This window comes from Oncorhynchus masou, chromosome 15 (genome assembly GCF_036934945.1).
Source record: "Oncorhynchus masou masou isolate Uvic2021 chromosome 15, UVic_Omas_1.1, whole genome shotgun sequence".
Taxonomy (NCBI): Eukaryota; Metazoa; Chordata; class Actinopteri; order Salmoniformes; family Salmonidae; genus Oncorhynchus; species Oncorhynchus masou.
The window spans coordinates 69,608,587-69,635,926 of NC_088226.1; the positions used below are offsets into that span (position 1 = coordinate 69,608,587).

Consider the following 27,340-nt stretch of genomic DNA (forward strand, 5'->3'; position numbering starts at 1 on the left):
ACCCTGTTGTCATGATGCCAGGGTGCCAATGTTCATTCTAGTGTAATTCTGTGCTTATAGTGCAATCATTATATATATATATATATATATTTTTTTTTTTTTTTTTTTTAAATCTCTCATGAATACCATATATGAACATATATATGAACATATGAACATAAAAGTCCATGTTATCACTGGTATGGTTCAAGACATATTATTTCAAAATATAGCAGTGAAAGGGATGAGGACTATCAGTGGCTATGAAAAAGCTGGATCAGAAACATCTATTTAAGGAAATTCATGCAACAACGCACATATAAATATTACACTGAGTTTTACACACACACACACACGCACGCACGCACGCACGCACGCACGCACGCACACACACACACACACACACACACACACACACACACACACACACACACACACACACACACACACACACACACACACACACACACACACACACACACACACACTAGTTTAAGTCTTTTCCTTAATTGTTTAGGCCTTGCTCAAGAACAAGACTTCGTTTTGTAAGCGGATCATACAACTCCCTGAAAAGATTATGTCCGTGAAAAATATGGCCTTTTTACATCAATTTGTCACACAGATCGACGACCCAAATCCACAATAGTCTCACAGAAACAGTATATATATATAAAGTACATAAAACGCCATTGATAAGAAATATAATAATATCTAGTTGTTGTTTTTTTAAGTTGTTTTTTTTAATACTTACAGTATCAGTGCAATCAGAAAGTGATATTTCAGACAAGGGTTTTATAGACCTATGACGTTCACAATATCTGGCTCGTTTGTTGTTTCAAGTACATTTTTTATGAGGTTACGGAGCCTTGAAGGTATAATAACTTGGCCTACCGTTGCCCTTAAACTGCTAGGATCGAAGGCTGTGCGACATGGGGATTGTGTAACTGGAAATATATTTTACACTGATATTTTAACCTGCTTGTGTGGAACCAACGCGTGATTTTATTATTTTACATTTCTTTCTCAATATACGTAAATATTTTACATACAGTATCTAATTTTTTTATGCTAATTTGTGCAAACCACAATGGCATTTCTCTCTCTCTCTCTCTCTCTCTCTCTCTCTCTCTCTCTCTCTCTCTCTCTCTCTCTTAGTGGGTGAACTACCCTAGCCTGGTCCCAGATCTGTTTGTGCCGTGGTCATTGTAGCAGTGGTCTATGGTCATTGTAGGTGTTGGCAAGACAGCACAAACAGATCAGAAACCAGGCTAGAACACCCCCACCGCTGCCATAACATGATTATATCTGTGGCCATATGTATCAAGCATCTCAGAGTAGGATAGCTGATCTAGGATCAGCCACCTAATATTATTTATTGTGATATAAAAGGCAAAACATGATCCAAAAATCTGCACTTCTGCGCTGATACACTCGATACACATGGCCCTGTTCTATGAGTAGTCTCAATCTGCCCAGGTCTGCCCAGCTGGTTCCTCCTCTACATTCTCCCAGCTGTCTGGTGCCACCCAGCCCCCGTTGAGCCCAGTTGTAGTGGCCCCGTAACTCTTCCCTGGGCCTACTGCCGCCATGCCACCACTATAGCCCTGTGTGATGTCACCCGTCTCCTCTGCCAGCTCGTCCTCGTCGATGAAGCCACACTTCTCGTCGCTGGTCAGCTCCGGGTCGGCCCATGGCTGCTTCTCGCCCGAAGCAAATATCCCGTAGAAGATGACCCCTCCGTAGTGAACCAGGGCAGCGATGAGGAACACCCACTGCCACTCCTCTCGAGTCTAGAGACAGGAAGTGATGCCAGATAACACAGGAAATGGGAGCTCTGGTGAGTAAGATTTCAAAAGTGTTTATAACAAGATAAATAAACTTGAACATGAACTTTTGTTGGCTTGTAAAGGAACATACTTTGTCTATATATGGTAAACCATAACAATTATAGTGGTATATTGTAGTCAATCAGTTGGAACTAGTACAACATTTAACCGTTAACCACATACACCCCCCCCCCCCCCAAAAAAAAAAAAAAAACTAGCTTCCTGAAACAGAATGTGTACCTTGTTTTTGGTCATGGCCCCCACGATGAGTGGGCACACCATCCCTGACAGGGTTCCCACACCGTTGGATATACCCATCAAGATACTGGCGTAGCGAGGGGCGATATCCAGGTGGTTCACATTGAAACCTACAAAATACATCGTTTTATGAAAATGGTCAAGAAGATCAACAGTCAGTATATGTGATTTAAAAAAAACTGAATTTTAGGTTGAGTCAACACACAATTCAACCAGATAATATATTCGACCTTATTTGCATATTTACCAGTGTGCCTTTAGAGCAAATTGTAGTTACTACACATCGAATGCGTTTGTTAAGTGACAGAGACATGGTTGTTGTATTCAGTGCCTTTCAGTCCTGTAGCGTTCACCAAGCGAGCGTCCAAGTGAATATGTAACATTGTTATCTTTACACTTAAAACGTTTATGACACAACATTATATACTGTACAGTACATCAGAAGACCTTTATTTGAGGGTTCAGTTACACCCTAACACAGTGGTCTGAAACTCCTGGTTTAGAGGCCATATCATACCGGGAAGAAACATTATGCTGGCTTGTAAAGTCGTGTGTAATTCCAACAATTTAAACTTTTAATCATCCGCAACCTGCTTGAAAATGACTGCTGGAGTAGGGAAGATTGACTATTGAGACTACCTAAATCATATAAACTGGAAAAGCTATTTCCTGAAACAAGCAATTATGAAAATGAACCTGCAATAGACCATGCTGGGAAATAGAATAATGAAGTGAGTTGTTTGGAGCAAACATGAATTTGTAATTCTACTCAACAAGCTTGTTCAAGTTTAGCTCACTTCGAGCAGAGTTTGTTGAGTAAACAAACTAACCACATTAATGCAAATTATTGTCCACTCAACTCACAGAATAACACTGATTAGGCAATTGTTTATGTTGGCTTTTGTTTATTTAGTACAGTGAACGCCGAAATATTAGCTTTAAAAGGTGCACAGCCGACAAAAGCTCGGAACAGAATTAAATCCCGGGCCTAAAAGAGAGTGTTCAAACTTGAACATTTAATTGCTTACAAAATCTTTAAAATGTTCGACTACTCACCTGATATAGCGAAGCCACTGAAGCCCACAGCCATGACCAGGAAAGAGATGGCCACACCCTTGGTGTGAGAGAAACCAACCACGAGAAGCAAAGTAGCCTCCATTCCAAACCCTACACACCAGGCAACAACAATACATTGTAATCATTTAGCAGATACTCTTTTATCCAAAGTGACTTTCAATCAGTGCATTTAACTACAATAGGTGTAGTAAAACAACCTCATATCACAACCTTTGCAAGTGAAAAAGCCTCTTAAAAACAAGTCACTATCTGCCAACTCAGTGCAAGCAAGAGTAAAGGAAAACCCTATTACAGTTAGTATGCATCTTGGTGACCTACAGTCTAGTTATTATCCTTTATTATCTACAGTCTAGTTATTGTCCTTGGTGACCTACAGTCTAGTTATTATCCTTGGTGACCTACAGTCTAGTTATTATCCTAGGTGACCTACAGTCTAGTTATTATCCTTGGTGACCTACAGTCTAGTTATTATCCTTTATTATCTACAGTCTAGTTATTGTCCTTGGTGACCTACAGTCTAGTTATTATCCTTGGTGACCTACAGTCTAGTTATTATCCTTTATTATCTACAGTCTAGTTATTATCCTTGGTGACCTACAGTCTAGTTATTATCCTAGGTGACCTACAGTCTAGTTATTATCCTTTATTATCTACAGTCTAGTTATTATCCTTGGTGACCTACAGTCTAGTTATTATCCTTGGTGACCTACAGTCTAGTTATTATCCTTTATTATCTACAGTCTAGTTATTATCCTTGGTGACCTACAGTCTAGTTATTATCCTAGGTGACCTACAGTCTAGTTATTATCCTTGGTGACCTACAGTCTAGTTATTATCCTTGGTGACCTACAGTCTAGTTATTATCCTTGGTGACCTACAGTCTAGTTATTATCCTTGGTGACCTACAGTCTAGTTATTATCCTTGGTGACCTACAGTTATTATCCTTGGTGACCTACAGTTATTATTATCCTAGGTGACCTACAGTCTAGTTATTATCCTTGGTGACCTACAGTCTAGTTATTATCATTGGTGACCTACAGTCTAGTTATTATCCTTGGTGACCTACAGTCTAGTTATTATCCTTGGTGACCTACAGTCTAGTTATTATCATTGGTGACCTACAGTCTAGTTATTATCCTTGGTGACCTACAGTCTAGTTATTATCCTTTATTATCTACAGTCTAGTTATTATCCTTGGTGACCTACAGCCTAGTTATTATCCTAGGTGACCTACAGTCTAGTTATTATCCTTTATTATCTACAACCTAGTTATTATCCTTTATTATCTACAGCCTAGTTATTATCCTAGGTGACCTACAGTCTAGTTATTATCCTAGGTGACCTACAGTCTAGTCATTGTTCTTGGTGACCTACAGTCTAGTTATTATCCTTTATTATCTACAGTCTAGTTATTATCCTAGGTGACCTACAGTCTAGTTATTATCCTTGGTGACCTACAGTCTAGTTATTATCCTTGGTGACCTACAGTCTAGTTATTATCCTTGGTGACCTACAGTCTAGTTATTATCCTAGGTGACCTACAGTCTAGTTATTATCCTTGGTGACCTACAGTCTAGTTATTATCCTTGGTGACCTACAGTCTAGTTATTATCCTTGGTGACCTACAGTCTAGTTATTATCCTTGGTGACCTACAGTCTAGTTATTATCCTTTATTATCTACAGTCTAGTTATTATCCTTTATTATCTACAGCCTAGTTATTATCCTTTATTATCTACAGTCTAGTTATTATCCTAGGTGACCTACAGTCTAGTTATTATCCTAGCTGACCTACAGTCTAGTTATTGTCCTTGGTGACCTACAGTCTAGTTATTATCCTTGGTGACCTACAGTCTAGTTATTATCCTTGTCTAGTGACCTACAGTCTAGTTATTATCCTTTATGACCTACAGTCTAGTTATTATCCTTGGTGACCTACAGTCTAGTTATTATCCTTGGTGACCTCCACAGTCTAGTTATTATCCTTGGTGACAGTCTAGTTATTATCCTTGGTGACCTACAGTCTAGTTATTATCCTTGGTGACCTACAGTCTAGTTATTATCCTTGGTGACCTACAGTCTAGTTATTATCCTTGGTGACCTACAGTCTAGTTATTATCCTTGGTGACCTACAGTCTAGTTATTATCCTTTATGACCTACAGTCTAGTTATTATCCTTTATGACCTACAGTCTAGTTATTATCCTTGGTGACCTACAGTCTAGTTATTATCCTTGGTGACCTACAGTCTAGTTATTATCCTTGGTGACCTACAGTCTAGTTATTATCCTTGGTGACCTACAGTCTAGTTATTATCCTTGGTGACCTACAGTCTAGTTATTATCCTTGGTGACCTACAGTCTAGTTATTATCCTTGGTGACCTACAGTCTAGTTATTATCCTTGGTGACCTACAGTCTAGTTATTATCCTTGGTGACCTACAGTCTAGTTATTATCCTTGGTGACCTACAGTTTATTATCCTTGGTGACCTACAGTCTAGTTATTATCCTTGGTGACCTACAGTCTAGTTATTATCCTTGGTGACCTACAGTCTAGTTATTATCCTTGGTGACCTACCGTCTAGTGACCTATTATTATTATCCTTTATTATCTACAGTCTAGTTATTGTCCTTGGTGACCTACAGTCTAGTTATTATCCTTGGTGACCTACAGTCTAGTTATTATCCTTGGTGACCTACAGTCTAGTTATTATCCTTGGTGACCTACAGTCTAGTTATTATCCTTGGTGACCTACAGTCTAGTTATTATCCTTGGTGACCTACAGTCTAGTTATTATCCTTGGTGACCTACAGTCTAGTTATTATCCTTGGTGACCTACAGTCTAGTTATTATCCTTGGTGACCTACAGTCTAGTTATTATCCTTGGTGACCTACAGTCTAGTTATTATCCTTGGTGACCTACAGTCTAGTTATTATCCTTTATTATCTACAGTCTAGTTATTATCCTTGGTGACCTACAGTCTAGTTATTATCCTAGGTGACCTACAGTCTAGTTATTATCCTTTATTATCTACAGTCTAGTTATTATCCTTGGTGACCTACAGTCTAGTTATTATCCTTGGTGACCTACAGTCTAGTTATTATCCTTGGTGACCTACAGTCTAGTTATTATCCTTGGTGACCTACAGTCTAGTTATTATCCTTGGTGACCTACAGTCTAGTTATTATCCTTGGTGACCTACAGTCTAGTTATTATCCTTGGTGACCTACAGTCTAGTTATTATCCTTGGTGACCTACAGTCTAGTTATTATCCTTGGTGACCTACAGTCTAGTTATTATCCTTTATGACCTACAGTCTAGTTATTATCCTTGGTGACCTACAGTCTAGTTATTATCCTTGGTGACCTACAGTCTAGTTATTATCCTTGGTGACCTACAGTCTAGTTATTATCCTTGGTGACCTACAGTCTAGTTATTATCCTTGGTGACCTACAGTCTAGTTATTATCCTTTATTATCTACAGTCTAGTTATTATCCTTGGTGACCTACAGTCTACAATGTGATATGAACAGGTTAGGAATGTGTTATGTATTTGTTATGAAGTTCTTATGTAGCTAATCCAATTTGTAAGTCGCTCTGGATAAGAGCGTCTGCTAAATGACTTAAATGTAATGTAAATGTAATCTTTATCTCCGCAGTTCATGACCTTCCAGACCATGACGATGGGCGGCAGGGTAGCCTAGTGGTTAGAGTGTAGAGGTGGCAGGGTAGCCTAGTGGTTAAAGTGTAGAGGTGGCAGGGTAGCCTAGTGGTTAGAGTGTAGAGGCGGCAGGGTAGCCTAGCGGTTAGAGTGTAGAGGTGGCAGGGTAGCCTAGTGGTTAGAGTGTAGAGGTGGCAGGGTAGCCTAGTGGTTAGAGTGTAGAGGCGGCAGGGTAGCCTAGCGGTTAGAGCGTTGGACTAGTAACCGGAAGGTTGCAAACCCCCGAGCTGACAAGGTCTAATAATTAGACTGAACAGGCAGTTAACCCACTGTTCCTAGGCCGTCATTGAATATAAGAATTTGTTCTCAACTGACTTGCCTAGTTAAATAAAGGTAAAATAAATCAATAAAAAAGTTGACAGGATGATCTGTACAGATTATGAATGTGTTACACAATTTTCTATGTAGCCCTTATGAAATCTCTATGTAGCCCTTATGAAATCTCTATGTAGCCCTTATGAAATCTCTATGTAGCCCTTATGAAATCTCTATGAAGTCCTTATCCTTATAGCCCTCACCTCCACAGTTCATGATCTTCCTGACGGTGGTAGTAGACAGGATGTTTCTGGTGCGTAGCCAGTCAGCCAGCTGTCCTCCGATGGGCACGATGATGGTCATCACCAAGTGAGGCAGGGCCGACACCATGCCCACCTGACAACGCAAACATCAACATCAACAATTAATATAAACAATAGCAATAACATTAAAGGGCTTTATGATGGTCCTCAGTAAGTGTGGAGGTGCCTACAGCATTAACACCTGACAACACATACAGTGAACCATAAACATTTCAACCTTCAAGTTGACTGCAATTAACATCAACCTGGCAGAACTGACAACCCATGAAATGGTCTATCCAGATACTGTAACGGCGTTCTTCGTTTGTCGAAAGAAAGTCGGACCGAAATACAGCGTGTTGGTTACTCATGTTTTTAATGGAACAAATGACGATACACGAAATAACTTATAAATACAAAAAACAACAAACGGAACGTGAAAAACCTATACAGCCTGTCTGGTGAACACTAACACAGAGACAGGAACAATCACCCACGAAATACAAAGTGAAACCCAGGCTACCTAAATACGGTTCCCAATCAGAGACAACGAGAATCACCGCTCAGGCAGCCAAACCTATGCAACACACACCCCTAATCAGCCACAATCCCAATAACTAAAAACCCCACTAAGAAATACAACAAACATAAACCCATGTCACACCCTGGCCTGACCAACTAATTAACTAAAACACTAAATACTAAGACCAAGGTGTGACAGATACATATTTATTACGTGTCAAATTTCATTTCAGAAGTCTGTTTCCAACATGTGCGCAAATTCTCCTTGTATGTTGTTCTGTGTTCAGATCTTTCAAACGCAGATTAGTTTGTCATTCATGGCCTTGACGTGTTCCCATGTATCATGATGTCATGATGTCATGATGTATCGTAATGTCATGATGTATCATGATGTCATGACGTATCATGATGTCATGCTGTCATGATGTCATGATGTATCATGATGTCATGACATATCATGATGTCATGCTGTCATGATGTCATGACTTATCATGGTGTCATGACGTATCATGGTGTCATGACGTATCATGGTGTCATGACGTATCATGATAACAGTAATGGTGCAGGGTGCAGAGGGAGGAGAAAAGAGAGATATCATCTTTCAAGCTACACCTCTTAAATCAAAACAGCGATTGTCCCAGAACACGTCTTCCTACTCCCCTTTAACCACCACTGACTCCAGATATCACACCGAGGCTATAATTCACACCCTGATCCACAAGAGAGCCAGAGATCCACCCAGCATCTGAATTATTACACTTGTCAGACCAGCCTGAGTTATATCGCCTGCGTCCAAAATGAAACGCTATTTACTACGTAGTGCACTACTTTTGATCAGAGCCCTGGTACAATGTAACCGGGCCAATAGGATACTATTTAGGACGCGGACCAGGATGTGTCTGTGTTTGGTGCCTAGAGGACATTTTAGCCTCAACGTTACGAAATGGAAATGAAATCCAACACTGGTACTCGGTAAAGCAATTGCTTATGCCCCATACAAGTGATGTACATATGACACAACGGATATGTTTTTGTATTAGAATGTCTGATGAGTTTTGTCTGGCCCGGTTACGTCTTACACAAATCAAGCCAACTAATTCACACCTGGCTGGTATTGTGAGTGAACGGCTCATCCTTTTACCTTGCTGATCTCGAAGCCGAACACCTCCTCGAAGTAGGCCGGCTGGCTGATGAGGAGCAGGTAGAAAGTCCAGCTCCTGCAGAAGTTGGCCACGATGATAGCATAGACGGGCATTGAGGTGAAGAACTTCCTCCATGGAGTCTTGTATTTCTGCAGAGCCATAGTTGTGTATAGCAGAACACATGTCAGTTAGTTGGATACGTGGAGAAGAGGAGGAGAAGGAGGAGAAAGAGGAGAACTCACGCTAGCAGGACCGAAGAGTTCTTGACCCTCTCCGATGCTCTCCTCGATGTAACGTCTCTCCTCGGCGGTGATGGTGGGGTGAACCTCTGGGCTCTCATAGGACACCAGGATCCAGAACATGTACCAGAACATCCCAAAGCAGCCTAGAGCGAGAGACCGAGACCGAGACCGAGACAGAGACAGAGAGACAGAGAGACAGAGAGAGAGCGAGACACAGAGAGAGAGACACACAGAGAGAGAGAGAGAGAGAGAGAGAGAGAGACAGAGAGACAGAGAGACAGAGAGACAGAGAGACAGAGAGAGAGCGAGAGAGAGAGACACAGAGAGAGAGACACACAGAGAGAGAGAGAGAGAGAGAGAGAGAATGATAGAGAGTTATATTACTGTAAATCTGATTAATAAAATATGAGGTATATGGATATTTCTGGTTTATTCCTGATTTCTTAGTCAACAGACACAAATAAAGTCAAATAGACAATCATGTCTCAAAAAGGATCCCCCTAGGACAGACGTAGCTACTCTAAGAATAACTATGGACGGTGATTTAGCCAGGATAGTCCACTCAGTAACTAGTGCCACTGTTTTCCAGGTGATGAACCTACCGTACAGATAGAAGACGGAGGACCAGCCAGAGTACTGGACCAAGATCCCAGCCAGAGGCATGGCTATCACGGCACCGGCATAGGATCCACAGAATGAGGTGGTGGCCAGGCGGCTCCTCTCCAGTGGTGGGGCCCACTTACTCCAGATGCCATGACAGGCTGGGTAGGTCACTCCCTACGGAGGAACACAGAGTGTATGATATATTATACTATACATATATACATTATAGTGTGGTATGACAGGCTGGGTAGGTCACTCCCTACGGAGGAACACAGAGTGTATGATATATTATACATATATACATCTATAGTGTGGTATGACAGGCAGGGTAGGTCACTCCCTACGGATAGTGTGGTATGACAGGCAGGGTAGGTCACTCCCTACGGAGGAACACAGAGTGTATGATATATTATATTATACATATATACATTATAGTGTGGTATGACAGGCAGGGTAGGTCACTCCCTACTGGAGGAACACAGAGTGTATGATATATTATATTATACATATATACATTATAGTGTGGTATGACAGGCAGGTCACTCATCACCGGAGGAACACAGAGTGTATCACCGGGTGTGGTATGACAGGCAGGGTTCATACATATATACATTATAGTGGGTATGACAGGCAGGGTCCAGGTCACCTCACCACCCGAGGAACACAGAGTGTATATATATTATCATCATATACATTATAGTGTGGTATGACAGGCAGGGTGGTCACTCCCTACCATCCAACACAGAGTGTATGATATATTACAACGCATCAAAGCTGGGACCGAGAGACTGAAAAACACTGCCCTCCAGGACACACAGACTGTTAAACAGCCATAAACTATCACATTGAATGGCTGCTGTTCACCCCGCTAACACACTGACAGGTCAGACTCAACTCCAGCCACTTTTAAACAGCCACCACTAACATTGAATGGCTGCTGCCATGACACTGACTCAATTTAATATGGGAATTGATGGGAAATTATGTAAATATATCACTAGCCACTTTAAACAATGCATATGTATATACTGTACTCTATATCATCGACTGCATCCTTATGTAATACATGTATCACTAGCCACTTTAACTATGCCACTTTGTTTACATACTCATCTCATATGTATATACTGTACTCGATACCATCTACTGTATCTTGCCTATGCTGCTCTGTACCATCACTCATTCATATATCCTTATGTACATATTCTTTATCCCCTTACACTGTGTATAAGACAGTAGTTTAGGAATTGTTAGTTAGATTACTTGTTGGTTATTACTGCATTGTCGGAACTAGAAGCACAAGCATTTCGCTACACTCGCATTAACATCTGCTAACCATGTGTATGTGACAAATAAATTTGATTTGATTTTGATTTGATTTGATTTTGATTTGATTATATTATACATATATACATTGTAGTGTGGTATGACAGGCAGGGTAGGTCACTCCCTACGGAGGAACACACAGGTATGATATATTACATTATACATATATACATTATAGTGTGGTATGACAAGCTGGGTAGGTCACTCCCTACGGAGGAACACAGAGTATAGTATATATATTATACATATACTACATTATAGTGTGGTATCACTTAGAAATGTCACTTTTTTTGAAAGAACACAGAGTGTCCATTGATATCATTATATTATACATATATACATTATAATGTTGTATGACATTGCTGGAAACAGCTGTTTTTTAAATGGTCATCTACTCCCTTACAGAGGAACACAGCAGTGTATCCAATATTATATTAGCTACATTTATAATTATTAAAGTGTGGATATGACAACCTGGGCATTTATGTCACTCTGCTAAAACTGAGGAAACAGATGTAACTGATATATTATATTATACATATATACATTATAGTGTGGTATGACAGGCAGGGTAGGTCACTCCCTACGGAGGAACACAGAGTGTATGATATATTACAATTATACATATATACATTATAGTGTGGTATGACAAGCTGGGTAGGTCACTCCAACTATGGAGGAACACAGAGTATAGGATATATTATATTATACATACACTACCAGTGTCAAAAGTTTGGGGTCACTTAGAAATGTCCTTGTTTTTGAAAGAAAAGCAAAAAAAATGTCCATTGAAATAACGTCAAATTGATCAGAAATACAGTGTAGACATTGTTAATGTTGTAAATGACTATTGTAGCTGGAAACAGCTGATTTTTTAAATGGAATATCTACATAGGTGTACAGAGGCCCATTGTCAGCAACCATCACTCCTGTGTTCCAATGGCACGTTGTGTTAGCTAATCCAAGTTTATAATTTTTAAAGGCTAATTGATCATTAGAAAACCTTTTTGCATTTATGTTAGCACAGCTGAAAACTGTTTTACTGATTAAAGAAACAATAAAACTGGCCTCCTTTAGACTAGTTGAGTATCTGGAGCATCGGCATTTGTGGGTTCGATTTAGGCTCAAAATGGCCAGAAACAAATAACTTTCTTCTGAAACTCGTCAGTCTATTCTTGTTCTGAGAAATGAAGGCTATTCCATGCAAGAAATTGTCAAGAAACTGAAGATCTGGTACAACGCTTTGCACTACTCCCTTCACAGAACAGCGCAACCTGACTCTAACCAGAATAGAAAGAGGAGTGGGAGGCCCTGGTGCACAACTGAGCAAGAGGACAAGTACAAGTCCTCAAGTGGCAGCTTCATTATATAGTACCCGCAAAATACCAGTCTCAGTGTCAACGGTGAAGAGGCAACTCGGGATGTAGGCAGAGTTCCTCTGTCCAGTATCTGTTCTTTTGCCGACGATGGATAATTTCCAAATGACTTAACCAAATAGGATTTAATATCATCAAACAAATATTCAGTAATAAATCCGATTGGGATAAGTCAGTGTTTGATACACGGCACTGATAACTGAGCGGACAGTTTTTCTCATTAGTCAAATACAAGGACGATTATCATATCTTATCTTAAAATAATCTGACACGACACATCTGAGCTGAACATTCCTTCTCTGGATAAATGGGTTGAGGTGGGACTGCGGCTGTGTTAAATGGCAGCCAATTCAACCCTGGTCAAAAGTAGTGCACTGCTTAGGGAATCATATATATATGGAATCGGGTGCCATTTAAGACTACATATGGAACAAAGTGACATTTGAGACTATATATGGAATAGAGTACCATTTGAGACTATATATGGAATAGAGTACCATTTGAGACTATAAATAGAATAGAGTACCATTTGAGACTATATATGGAATAGAGTACATTTGATACTATATGGAATAGAATGCCATTTGAGACTTTATGAAATAGAGTGCCATTTGAGACTATCTATGGAATAGAGTACCATTTGAGACTATATATGGAATAGAGTACCATTTGAGACGATATGGAATAGAATGCCATCTGAGACTATAAATGGAATAGAGTACCATTTGAGACTATATGGAATAGAATGCCATTTGAGACTATATGGAATAGAGTGCCATTTGAGACTATATATGGAATAGAGTACCATTTGAGACTATATATGGAATAGAGTACCATTTGAGACTGTATGAAAGAGTGCCATATATGGAATAGAGTACCATTTGAGACTATATATGGAATAGAGTACCATTTGAGACTATTTATGGAATAGAGTACCATTTGAGACTATATATGGAATAGAGTACCATTTGAGCCTCTATATGGAATAGAGTACCATTTGAGACTCTATGAAATAGAGTGCCATTTGAGACTATTTATGGAATAGAGTACCATTTGAGACTATATATGGAATAGAGTACCATTTGAGCCTCTATATGGAATAGAGTACCATTTGAGACTCTATATGAAATAGAGTGCCATTTGAGACTATATATGGAATAGAGCACCATTTGAGACTCTATATGGAATAGAGTGCCATTTGAGACTCTATATGGAATAGAGTGCCATTTGAGACTCTATATGGAATAGAGTGCCATTTGAGACTCTATATGGAATAGAGTGCCATTTGAGACTCTATATGGAATAGAGTACCATTTGAGACTCTATATGGAATAGAGTGCCATTTCAGATGCGACCTGAGACTGTGGCAGGCAGGGCAGACTCAAGCTAGCGATCCTACTTCAACACAAAAAGAGAATTGCTCCCATAAATTTTCAATTACTCACTAAGTGGCACACAATCAACTATTGATAGACACAAATTGCTTGGGCCTGCTGTGGGAGTCACCCTGAAATGCTAATGTTTAATTTGCAGTAAGAAGTCGATGCACAAGGGAGGACGGAGCACAGACACAGACTGCTTCTGTTTCTCCATTGAGGAATGGAGGGATGGAGGGATGGAGAGATGGAGGGATGGAGGGATGGAGGGATGGAGGGATGGAAGGATGGAGGGATGGAGGGATGGAGGGATGGAGGGATGGATGGATGGAAGGATGGAGGGATGGAGGGATGGAGGGATGGAGAGATGGAAGGATGGAGGGATGGAGGGATGGAAGGATGGAGGGATGGAGGGATGGAGAGATGGAGGGATGGAGGGATGGAGGGATGGAGAGATGGAGGGATGGAGGGATGGAGGGATGGAGGGATGGAGAGATGGAGGGATGGAGGGATGGAGAGATGGAGGGATGGAGGGATGGAGGGATGGAGGGATGGAGAGATGGAGGGGTGGAAGGATGGAGGGATGGAGGGATGGAGGGATGGAGGGATGGCGGGATGGAGGGATGGAGGGATGGAGAGATGGAGGGATGGAGGGATGGAGGGATGGAGGGATGGAAGGATGGAGGGATGGAGGGATGGAGGGATGGAGGGATGGAGGGATGGAGGGATGGAGGGATGGAGAGATGGAGGGATGGAGGGATGGAGGGATGGAGGGAAGGAGGGATGGAAGGATGGAGGGATGGAGGAATGGAGGGATGGAGGGATGGAGGGATGGAGGGATGGAGGGATGGAAGGATGGAGGGATGGAGGGATGGAGGGATGGAGGGATGGAGAGATGGAGGGGTGGAAGGATGGAGGGATGGAGAGATGGAGGGATGGAGGGATGGAGGGATGGAGAGATGGAGGGGTGGAAGGATGGAGGGATGGAGGGATGGAGGGATGGAGGGATGGCGGGATGGAGGGATGGAGGGATGGAAGGATGGAGGGATGGAGGGATGGAGGGATGGAGGGATGGAGGGATGGAGAGATGGAAGGATGGAGGGATGGAGGGATGGAAGGATGGAGGGATGGAGGGATGGAGGGATGGAGGGATGGCGGATGGAGGGATGGAGGGATGGAGGGATGGAAGGATGGAGGGATGGAGGGATGGAAGGATGGAGGGATGGAGGAATGGAGGGATGGAGGGATGGAGAGATGGAGGAATGGAGGGATGGAGGGATGGAGAGATGGAGGGATGGAGGGATGGAGGGATGGAGAGATGGAGGAATGGAGGGATGGAGGGAAGGATGGAGGGATGGAGGGATGGCGGGATGGAGGGATGGATGGATGGAGGGATGAAGGGATTGAGGGATGGATGGATGGAAGGATGGATGGAGGGATGGAGGGATAGAGAGATGGAGGAATGGAGGGATGGAGGGATGGAGGGATGGAGAGATGGAGGGATGGAAGGATGGAGGGATGGAGGGATGGAAGGATGGAGGGATGGAGGGATGGAGGGATGGAGGGATGGATGGATGGAGGGATGGAGGGATGGAGGGATGGAGGGATGGAGGGATGGAGGGATTGAGGGATGGAGGGATGGAGAGATGGAGGGGTGGAAGGATGGAGGGATGGAGAGATGGAGGGATGGAGGGATGGAGGGATGGAGGGATGGAAGGATGGAGGGATGGAGGAATGGAGGGATGGAGGGATGGAGGGATGGAGGGATGGAGGGATGGAGGGGTGGAAGGATGGAGGGATGGAGGGATGGAGGGATGGAGGGATGGAGGGATGGAGAGATGGAGGGGTGGAAGGATGGAGGGATGGAGGGATGGAGGGATGGCGGGATGGAGGGATGGAGGGATGGAAGGATGGAGGGATGGAGGGATGGAGGGGTGGAGGGATGGAGGGATGGAGGGATGGAGAGATGGAAGGATGGAGGGATGGAGGGATGGAAGGATGGAGGGATGGAGGGATGGAGGGATGGAGGGATGGAGGGATGGAAGGATGGAGGGATGGAGGGATGGAAGGATGGAGGGATGGAGGGATGGCGGGATGGAGGGATGGAGGGATGGAGGGATGGAGAGATGGAGGGATGGAGAGATGGAGGGATGGAGGGATGGAGGGATGGAAGGATGGAGGGATGGAGGAATGGAGGGATGGAGGGATGGAGAGATGGAGGAATGGAGGGATGGAGGGATGGAGAGATGGAGGGATGGAGGGATGGAGGGATGGAGAGATGGAGGAATGGAGGGATGGAGGGATGGAGAGATGGAGGGGTGGAGGGATGGAGGGATGGAGGGATGGAGGGATGGAAGGATGGAGGGATGGAGGAATGGAGGGATGGAGGGATGGAGAGATGGAGAAATGGAGGGATGGAGGGATGGAGAGATGGAGGGATGGAAGGATGGAGGGATGGAGGGATGGAGGGATGGAGAGATGGAGGGATGGAAGGATGGAGGGATGGATGGAAGGATGGAGGGATGGAGGGATGGCGGGATGGAGGGATGGATGGATGGAGGGATGAAGGGATTGAGGGATGGATGGATGGAAGGATGGATGGAGGGATGAAGGGATGGAGGGATAGAGAGATGGAGGAATGGAGGGATGGAGGGATGGAGGGATGGAGAGATGGAGGGATGGAAGGATGGAGGGATGGAGGGATGGAAGGATGGAGGGATGGAGGGATGGCGGGATGGAGGGATGGATGGATGGAAGGATGGAGGGATGAAGGGATTGAGGGATGGATGGATGGAAGGATGGATGGAGGGATGAAGGGATGAAGGCATAGAGAGATGGAGGAATGGAGTGATGGAGGGATGGATGGATAGAGAGATGGAGGGATGGAAGGATAGAGGGATGGAGGGATGGAGGGGTGGAAGGATGGGGGGATAGAGAGATGGAGGGATGGAAGGATGGAGGGATAGAGAGATGGAGGGATGGAAGGATAGAGGGATGGAGGGATAGAGGGGTGGAAGGATGGGGGATGGAGGGATGGATAGATGGAGGGATGGATAGATGGAGGGATAGAGGGATAGAGAGCTGGAGGGATGGAGAGATAGAGAGCTGGAGGGATAGAGAGCTGGAGGGATGGATGGATGGAAGGATGGAGGGATAGAGAGCTGGAGGGATGGAGGGATGGAAAGATGGAGGGATAGAGGGATAGAGAGCTGGAGGGATAGAGATGGAGGGATAGAGAGCTGGAGGGATGGAGGGATGGAGGGATAGAGGGATGGAGGGATAGAGGGATAGAGAGATGGGGGGATGGAGAGATAGAGAGCTGGAGGGATAGAGAGCTGGAGGGATGGAGGGATGGAGGGATAGAGAGATGGAGGGATGGAGGGATAGAGAGATGGAGGGATGGAGAGATAGACAGCTGGAGGGATAGAGAGCTGGAGGGATGGAGGGATGGAGGGATAGAGAGATGGAGGGATGGAGGGATAGAGAGATGGAGGGATGGAGAGATAGACAGCTGGAGGGATAGAGAGCTGGAGGGATGGAAGGATGGAGGGATAGAGAGCTGGAGGGATGGAAGGATGGAGGGATAGAGGAATGGGGGGATGGAGAGATGGATAGATGGAGGGGTGGAGAGATGGAGGGATAGAGAGATGGAGGGATGGATAGATGGAGGGATGGTTACCTGGATGGATGGAGGGATGGATAGATGGAGGGATGGTTACCTGGATGGATGGAGGGATGGGTAGATGGAGGGATGGCGAGCTGGAGGGATGGAGGGATAGGCAGATGGAGGGATGGAGGGATGGTTACCTGGATGGATGGAGGGATGGGTAGATGGAGGGATGGCGAGCTGGATGGATGGAGGGATAGGTAGATGGAGGGATGGATAGATGGAGGGATAGGTAGATGGAGGGATGGAGGGATGGTTACCTGGATGGATGGAGGGAAGGATAGATGGAGGGATGGTTACCTGGATGGATGGAGGGAAGGAGGTTTCTATTCATAGGACAGAAAGATTAAAAAATTAACAAAAATAATAAAGGAAGGATGTTCTTCAGTCTGATGGAGGTCCTTCAGTCTGATAGTGGTCCTTCAGTCTGACAGTGGTCCTTCAGTCTGATAGTGGTCCTTCAGTCTGACAGTGGTCCTTCAGTCTGATAGTGGTCCTTCAGTCTGATAGTGGTCCTTCAGTCTGATAGTGGTCCTTCAGTCTGATAGTGGTCCTTCAGTCTGATAGTGGTCCTTCAGTCTGATAGTGGTCCTTCAGTCTGACAGTGGTCCTTCAGTCTGATAGTGGTCCTTCAGTCTGATAGTCTGATAGTCCTTCAGTCTGATAGTGGTCCTTCAGTCTGACAGTGGTCCTTCAGTCTGATAGTGGTCCTTCAGTCTGATAGTGGTCCTTCAGTCTGACAGTGGTCCTTCAGTCTGATAGTGGTCCTTCAGTCTGACAGTGGTCCTTCAGTCTGACAGTGGTCCTTCAGTCTGATAGTGGTCCTTCAGTCTGATAGTGGTCCTTCAGTCTGATAGTGGTCCTTCAGTCTGATAGTGGTCTTTCAGTCTGATAGTGGTCCTTCAGTCTGATAGTGGTCCTTCAGTCTGACAGTGGTCCTTCAGTCTGATAGTGGTCCTTCAGTCTGATAGTGGTCCTTCAGTCTGACAGTGGTCCTTCAGTCTGATAGTGGTCCTTCAGTCTGATAGTGGTCCTTCAGTCTGATAGTGGTCCTTCAGTCTGATAGTGGTCCTTCAGTCTGATAGTGGTCCTTCAGTCTGATAGTGGTCCTTCAGTCTGACAGTGGTCCTTCAGTCTGATAGTGGTCCTTCAGTCTGATAGTGGTCCTTCAGTCTGATAGTGGTCCTTCAGTCTGATAGTGGTCCTTCAGTCTGACAGTGGTCCTTCAGTCTGATAGTGGTCCTTCAGTCTGATAGTGGTCCTTCAGTCTGATAGTGGTCCTTCAGTCTGATAGTGGTCCTTCAGTCTGATAGTGGTCCTTCAGTCTGATAGTGGTCCTTCAGTCTGACAGTGGTCCTTCAGTCTGATAGTGGTCCTTCAGTCTGATAGTGGTCCTTCAGTCTGACAGTGGTCCTTCAGTCTCATAGTGGTCCTTCAGTCTGATAGTGGTCCTTCAGTCTGATGGAGGTCCTTCAGTCTGATGGAGGTCCTTCAGTCTGATAGTGGTCCTTCAGTCTGATAGTGGTCCTTCAGTCTGACAGTGGTCCTTCAGTCTGATAGTGGTCCTTCAGTCTGATAGTGGTCCTTCAGTCTGATAGTGGTCCTTCAGTCTGATGGAGGTCCTTCAGTCTGATGGAGGTCCTTCAGTCTGATAGTGGTCCTTCAGTCTGATAGTGGTCCTTCAGTCTGACAGTGGTCCTTCAGTCTGATAGTGGTCCTTCAGTCTGATAGTGGTCCTTCAGTCTGATAGTGGTCCTTCAGTCTGATAGTGGTCCTTCAGTCTGATAGTGGTCCTTCAGTCTGACAGTGGTCCTTCAGTCTCATAGTGGTCCTTCAGTCTGATAGTGGTACTTCAGTCTGATGGAGGTCCTTCAGTCTGATAGTGGTCCTTCAGTCTGACAGTGGTCCTTCAGTCTGATAGTGGTCCTTCAGTCTGATAGTGGTCCTTCAGTCTGATAGTGGTCCTTCAGTCTGACAGTGGTCCTTCAGTCTGATAGTGGTCCTTCAGTCTGATGGAGGTCCTTCAGTCTGATGGAGGTCCTTCAGTCTGATAGTGGTCCTTCACCGCTGCTGCATCCTCCTTTTCCTTCTCTATTTGGTGTGATTTGATTTGATTTGATGATGGCATCACGTGAGTTTCCTTTCTTCTGTTATTTGTCTTTATATGTGAACAACCCTACATCTCTCCCCCCCACATTTCCCAGGTATGTTTCTTGTTTGCTCTAAAGCTCAGGGTCAGGTATGACAGAGTCTAAGAGCTTCCTCCCAAAAACAGCATACAGTACATTGAATGAAGGTACACAGCTAGAATTGTGCTGCGTTTTTAAAGTGTGCATATTTTCAAATACATTATCTGTGTAACGGTGTACACAGATATAATGCTTCCACTTCCACTAATGCTTTAGTGATATGGCATACCAATCATGTGACCTCTGTGATGATCTTGAATGAACATCAAAAGTCTAGCAATAAACACTCCCCATAATACTGATGCACAACAGGAAGCAGAAAAGGCAGCTTTGTTAGCAGTAGAGATGTGTCTTGTGGACCTTTCTGGTGTTATTGACGTGTATACACCTATTGGTTTATTTTAACACATACTTAATGACAAGGTCTCCCTCGGGAAAGAAGTGTTCTGACCTCAATGGAAGGTTAAACAACGTGTGTGATATAGGACCAAACCAACCAATCAGCAGGCAGCAGCCCACAGTCTTACCTCCACCAGACCTTGTAGTATGCGGACACAGATGACGCAGCGATAGTCCACGCGGGCAGCGGAGGGGATGAGCATGTTGAGGGTGGACGTAAGGAAGATGGCCAGTCCAAACACTCTGCGTACAAAGAGAAACAACGGAAATACTATTTGTAAATCAGCCAATCCCAATCCCATACATTAGCTGGCCCTAGCATATCAATTGAATGAATACTGTGCTGTAAACAAACGTGGACATAAAATACTGTACATGGACCGACATGGAATTATGTTCAACAAAATGGTTTCGTTATTATCATATTTCATGTACAGCTCAAATAATAATATTTTCTCTCTATGTGTTCTAACTATCATGCTGGACATTTAAAACATAAAATAATCTAGATATGAGAGAAAAGAAAGAACAAAAAAAAACTGTCGCATACGCAAAATAAAATGTGTTAATTTCAGTTGAAGCTTCGTTTTAAGGGTGAAATGACAAGGTGAGGACAGCCTGTCACAGCAGAAGGTGCTCAGATGGGACAGACTAGAGACGGTCCCTGCTGAATTACACTAAACCAGTAGAATATTTATCATCTCAATCCTGTCTCAATGTGGATAGGAATATAATACAATGCATGTATATTTTAGTCATTTAGCAGACACTCTTATCCAGGGCGATTTATAGAACAGAATATCGCCTATTTCATTATTTTGCATGGTTGTGTATATAGCCTATAATATTGTCTAATGAAATGTGAAAATTTTATTTTAAAGCAACAATTGGGAAATAAAAATGATAGGCCTATTTGTTCATTTTTTTTATCTCGTCCTATCTGTGAACACTTGAGCGCACATAACATGTCTGGCATTACTACTGCCCGTTGCCATGCCTCCCACCGAGTAAAAAAAAAAAAAAGATTCGACACGGTAGTCCCGCGGGAGCTCATTATCACGAGGAGGCACGAGAAGGCACGCCTCGCAGCCGGTAATAGAATCCCCAATATCTGACGCGAGGTCAGAGTCCTCCTCCGTGATACCAGCTAAATCCACCCGTCTGACACACATCTGGCTTTAACAAGTGTCTGCTTTAAACTGAAACGGGTGTTACTCTGGTTATACATCTCACAGGTAGATGTCAACGGAAAAAGTACAAGAACAGAACAGAACAAAACTGTGGTGAAGTTTCACCGCAGTTAGACTAGAACAGAAAGTATATAGAATAGAATAGAATAGAATAGAATAGAACGTATATAGAATAGAACATAACGTGTATAGAATAGAACGTATATAGAATAGAACAGAACGTATATAGAATAGAACATAACGTATATAGAATAGAACAGAAAGTATATAGAATAGAACAGAACGTATATAGAATAGAACAGAACGTATATAGAATAGAACAGAACGTATATAGAATAGAACAGAACGTATATAGAATACAACAGCACGTATATAGAATAGAACAGAACGTATATAGAATAGAACAGAACGTATATAGATTAGAACAGAAAGTATATAGAATAGAACAGAAAGGAATATAATATAATATATTAACTGTATTAGGCCTAATTTATTTTTTCCCAAAAGAAACTTCAGTATAGATACATGTTATACTATTTAATATGTTTTTCTGATGACATTTACCTGTTTGCTGCTAGTCGTGAGCATATCCACCCTCCGGGTATTTGTGTGACGATGTAACCCCAGAAGAATGAACCGTGGATCATCCCCACCGTCTCTGGATCCCAGTTGAACTTCGCTTTCTTCCCAAAACCAAACAATAACACACAGAAACACCAGATGAGTTATTGTCAGCTCGGGGATTTGAACTTGCAACAGTTACTAGCCCAACGCTCTAACCACTAGGCTACCCTGCCGCCCCAAAATGTGCATAACAATGTCCTGATTGTTCTCTATTTTTTTCATAAACATTATCAAGTAAAATTGTGTGAACGGAATAGAGTAATACTGTAATACAGGCTTTGGATTCTTAAAGGGGCATTCCAACAATAAATGTTGCTTGGGCCAACATAAAGGGATGGGGAAAAGGATCAAAGTTGGAATTCCAACTCTATTAATTCGCTAATTTAAGTTTGCAGACTTTATTCCTATGATAAAAGTCGTGATGACTGCAGGGTTTATGTGGGCTATGGTGTCTGTTTGTTGGATGACTCATTCAATTGAAATCGTGCCTTTGCTATCTCAGATGCAGAAGAAGAGGGGGCGGGGACTGGGTCATATCGTTCCCATTCCTATTGGCAACCAATTCACTGCCTATATAGTGCCCTGCTTTTGACCAAGTCCCATAGGGAATAGTGCTCCATTTGAGGGCCCCTTGGGTTCTGGTAAAACCAGTTCACTGTGTATGGAATAGGGTGTCATTTGCGACGTTAAAAAATATGATAGGCACCTCTGTGATGATGATCTTGCCGTCCTTGTGTATAGTACTGTTATTGACCATGCCCACGATAGCCACGCCCAGGTTACACCGGATTCCGAAGGAGATGCAGAATCCGAGGCCGCTCATGATGGCGATGATGTAACGGCGCGGGAGGCCGAAGCACGTGCAGTCACATAAAGGCGGTTTCTTCTCCTGCTGCTCGGAGGGCCGGCCGTCCTCCGTTAACTCGATCACCTCACCTGTCTTCTGACGTTTCTCCACCACCCTTTTAGACCAAACAGGAACCCGTAGGACTATTAATAACATCCTGTATTTCCTTTAAAAAAAACATTTGGCTATTCTTGTAATTATCAGGCTTATTTAAAAGTTATATGGCAAACACATTGGCTTTTAAATTGAATAGGCCTTTAAGCTAAGCTAATTAACACCAGATAGATGGCTACGGCGAGATAGTGGAGACATTTCGTTGTATTATAAGGTAAAGAATAATGATATATCCACTTATTTTGAATGTTTTGAAGGAAATTTTTGAAGATCATTCGGATTGGTGTGAAAAAAAAGTGTTTATTCTCTAAATTAGACCGAATCACCATCTGTTTGTCTATTTTAGTATTATTATTATTATTATTATTATTTAAATATATATTTTTTACTCGTTCTTCAAATATTGAAACATAATTTAAAATTGCATGGAAATTTGTAGTAATTTTATCCTGAAGGGCAAATCAAGAGTTGAGTGCTGATGTTATTTGTGAAACTATGACATTTGACCGTTCCATGTTCCGTTCAGTGTTTTAAATTCCACCTGTTCTAAAAAACGACAGCTTGGCTAAATTAATGCAATACAAGGACCTTCGTACCGCATTGCAGCAGTACACAGACAGCACGGAACTTACATGTATGGTACATATAGACTGTCTGTGTCGGTATACTGAGAGCTCAATAAGATAACCAATTAAATGTATTAAGATCGAGTTTTGCATTTTTTTAGATTAAAATGTAAGATGTATCATAACAAATGATGGGCTACTAAATTCGATAGATGTGATAAGATAAGATTGCATAGGAAAACCAAAGTCTTCTGCCAACATTGTATTGTGTGATGTATCACGACATTACTATTCAGTGGAATGGTTAACACCTCCAACCACAGGGAATAGAAACACTATAATGAATAAACCATGTAAGAAAAAAAATAGCTGTTTCAAAAATAGATTGCTAATAAAAAGGAATGTAAAAACATTTTTATTAGCTCTTACCATTGAATATGTGTTTTACAATTTTTGTTTGCAATCAATCTTCAATCTTTATAGTGAAAAGCACATTATTTTCAGTCACGAAAAACGAAATTAATTAGCCTAAATAATGCTTTTGGAAAGTCACGTGTTTCAATCCTGACAATTTAGAATGATCGTGTTTTTCTATCATTTTTAAATTATTCGATCAAAACCCTGAATTTAGAAAAAACAAGAAATGTGATCCCCATGGTAGCCTATATATATCGAGTATTTTCCTTTAAAAATCCATTCCTTGATTTTCCAATGCAGTGTCGCATTTTACACGACCACAAAGAAAGACAGTTGATATTTAACAGATCGATCTTGGTTAATACTGATGAATATATAATGTAACAGATATCCCCGACCCCTTGTGTCACGACGCGTTCTGATGCATTAATTATTTAAAACACAACCCTCACTCTCCCGGGAAATAACTGATCCTTAAATATTCGACCACTCTGATATTATTGTGCATTTCCACTTCCTGTCTTGTTGATAATTAATCTAAAAATATGTGGGGGTTTTTTCTCTTTTGAATTTAGTCCAGAATCACAGCAACCAATTTGCAAGTGAGATTTATTTTCTCATGGGGTTTTGGTGCAAGTGAGATTTTATTTCTCATGGGGTTTGGGTGTTAGTGAGATTTTTTCTTCTCATTGCCTGGATGAGACAGGAAGCAATTCACACCTGCATTACATATGGATATAAATTTAACATTTAAATTCCCTATTTACGCTTCTCTTTTTTTTTACCGTAATCGGAGGTGAAAAGCAGACAGAGAGAAGGGGGAAGGGTTCGAGCTACTTATTTTACCTGTACAGATGGCCGAAGGTCTTTCCAGCCAATTTCTTCAGCCCTTCTTTACTGGGCGGGAAAGCCCGATGCTTAACGGGTTCGGGATCGGATTCCATGATTCCAAATTCTTCTTGATTTCTGCTCAATTTCTTTTATATTACGATAAATAATTCAAATATGGAATATTGCTAAACATATTCGGTAAAATGTGAATCCGAATTATGTGCCTCTTTCTCGGAAGAAAATCAGGATTCAGACATCCAATGTCAGGTGTATTGAATGAGCTGAGAAAAACCCCGATTATATTGCAGAATTAGGCGACCAATCTGATATGGTATGGGTTCACAGTCACAAAACAGTCTGATAAATCTTCCTTTGCCTTATGCAATGTACATCCATTCAGTGCCATCTTGTAGGCTACAGATCCCAGTCAATTGCTAAAATAAAAAATGTAAAAATCACCCTCTTGATAACGTTTGAAATGTGTCCACGATATGATAAGATTATGAGAGAAACAACGTCAATGATTATGCGGAAAAGTCTAAATTGTATGGCTATTTTACAGTGGAAGAAGCTCCACTCTCCCTTATCTTTCGTGACGACCGACAGTGAGGCAGGTAGCGGTTTGGAGAACGTTCAGCACAACGGAGAGCGAACGGCTGCGCGCGCCCAGTCAGCTGTGTAGTGTACCTGTCGACAGCTCCGCTCCGTGGCGCGCGATACACAACACATGCGCACACTCTTCTCTCTTTACCAGGGGTGTGTTCATATTGGCAAGGTTGATTTACATTCAGTGTACACACTTCGTGACTAAAACATGAGAATTGTTTAGGCTGGTTGCATCACTGCCTGGTATGGCAACTGCTCGGCCTCCGACCGCAAGGCACTACAGATGGTAGTGCGTACGACCCAGTACATCACCGGGGCCAAGCTTCCTGCCATCCAGGAACTCTATACCAGGCAGTGTTAGAGGAAGGTCCTGAAAATGGTCAAAGACTCCAGGAGCCACCCTAGTCATAGACTGTACGTCAAGCAGTACCGGAGCGCCAAGTCTAGATCCAAGAGGCTTCTAAAGCAGCTTCTACCCCCAAGCCATAAGACTCCTGAACAGCTATTCAAATGGCTACCCAGACTATTTGCATTGCCCCCCCCCCCTCCATTTAACTGATGCTACTCTCTGTTATTATCTATGCATAGTCACTTTAATAACTCTACCTACATGTACATATTACCTCAATTACCTCGACACCGGTGCCCCCAGCGCATTGACTCTGTACCGGTATCACCTGCATATAGCTCTGCCATTGTTATGTTACTGCTGCTCTTTAATTATTTGTCATTGTTATCTCTTAATTATTTTAAAATAATTAGCTCTTATTTTCTTAAAACTGCATTGTTGGTTAAGGGCTTGTAAGTAAGCATTTGTTGTATTCTGCACATGTGACAAATTACATTTGATTTGAAATCAAAAACGTTTGTCCTCAGTTTAGAGCCTCTGTCGACCCTAGTCAACTTTTTTTATGCCTTTCTTTCTCTCCATCTCTGGCGGTTAACAGTTATATTTCAATGGGCCCTTCCATGGCTCTAGGGGCCTCTAGGGGTACTATGGTAACCAGATTACGATATGAATCAAGTCCTATCGGGTAGAGATCATCAACTAGATTCTGCCGCGGGACGATTTTTCCTTGAGCGGATGGTCAGGTGGCCGGAACAATGTACAAATAATAATGCAAATTGACCACAAGAAGCCCAAACAGATATCATATTTTACTAAAACACAAACATTTCAAACCCTGCTTACATTTGCATACGATCACATAAACATAACAAGATTCAACAACTGAGACATAAACTGAACAAGTTCCACAGACATGTGACTAACAGAAATTGAATAATGTGTCCCTGAACAAAGGGGGGGAGGTCAAAATCAAAAGTAACAGTCAGTATCTTGTGTGGCCACCAGCTGCATTATGTACTGCAGTGCATCTCCTCCTCATGGACTGCACCAGATTTGCCAGTTCTTTTTGTGAGATGTTACCCCACTCTTCCACCAAGGGACCTGCAGGTTCCCAGACATTTCTGGGGGGAATGGCCCTAGCCCTCACCCTCCGATCCAACAGGTCCCAGACATGCTCAATGGGATTGAGATCCGGGCTCTTCGCTGGCCATGGCAGAACACTGACATTGCTGTCTTGCAGGAAATCACGCACAGAACGAGCAGTATGGCTGGTGGCATTGTCATGCTGGAGGGTCACATCAGGATGAGCCTGCAGGAAGGGTACCACATGAAGGAGGAGAATGTCTCCCTGTAACGCACAGCGTTGAGATTGCATGCAATGACAACAAGCTCAGTCCACCGACCCTCCACCTGCAAATTGATCCCGCTCCAGAGTACAGGCCTCGGTGTAACGCTCATTCATTCAATGATAAACGCAAATCCGACCATCACCCCTGGTGAGACAAAACCGCGACTTATCAGTGAAGAGCACCTTT

General features: G+C 42.9%; 1 protein-coding gene across 1 annotated transcript; it reads right to left on the reverse strand.

Annotated features, from left to right (window-relative positions):
- Positions 1 to 85: 85 nt before the first annotated feature.
- On the reverse strand, positions 86 to 25,429 carry LOC135555171 (vesicular glutamate transporter 2.1-like). Its single transcript, XM_064987519.1, has 11 exons — positions 24,866 to 25,429; positions 22,782 to 23,037; positions 22,016 to 22,134; positions 20,390 to 20,504; positions 9,928 to 10,102; positions 9,326 to 9,468; positions 9,083 to 9,232; positions 7,381 to 7,513; positions 3,120 to 3,230; positions 2,046 to 2,173; positions 86 to 1,769 (listed from the first exon to the last, which is right to left on the reverse strand). Exons 1-11 carry the CDS (start codon positions 24,961 to 24,963, stop codon positions 1,443 to 1,445), a joined length of 1,755 nt encoding a protein of 584 aa, XP_064843591.1. The 5' UTR covers positions 24,964 to 25,429; the 3' UTR covers positions 86 to 1,442.
- Between the last annotated feature and the right edge of the window lie 1,911 nt (positions 25,430 to 27,340).

Excerpts from the sequence above, each read along its gene's own strand:
- LOC135555171 (XM_064987519.1), bottom strand. The coding sequence starts at position 24,963 with ATGGAATCCGATCCCGAACCCGTTAAGCATCGGGCTTTCCCGCCCAGT. Across the intron at positions 23,038-24,865 it reads ACCTTCGGCCATCTGTACAG|GGTGGTGGAGAAACGTCAGA; the intron begins GTAAAATAAGTA and ends TTGGTCTAAAAG. Across the intron at positions 1,770-2,045 it reads GGGCCATGACCAAAAACAAG|ACTCGAGAGGAGTGGCAGTG; the intron begins GTACACATTCTG and ends TCCTGTCTCTAG.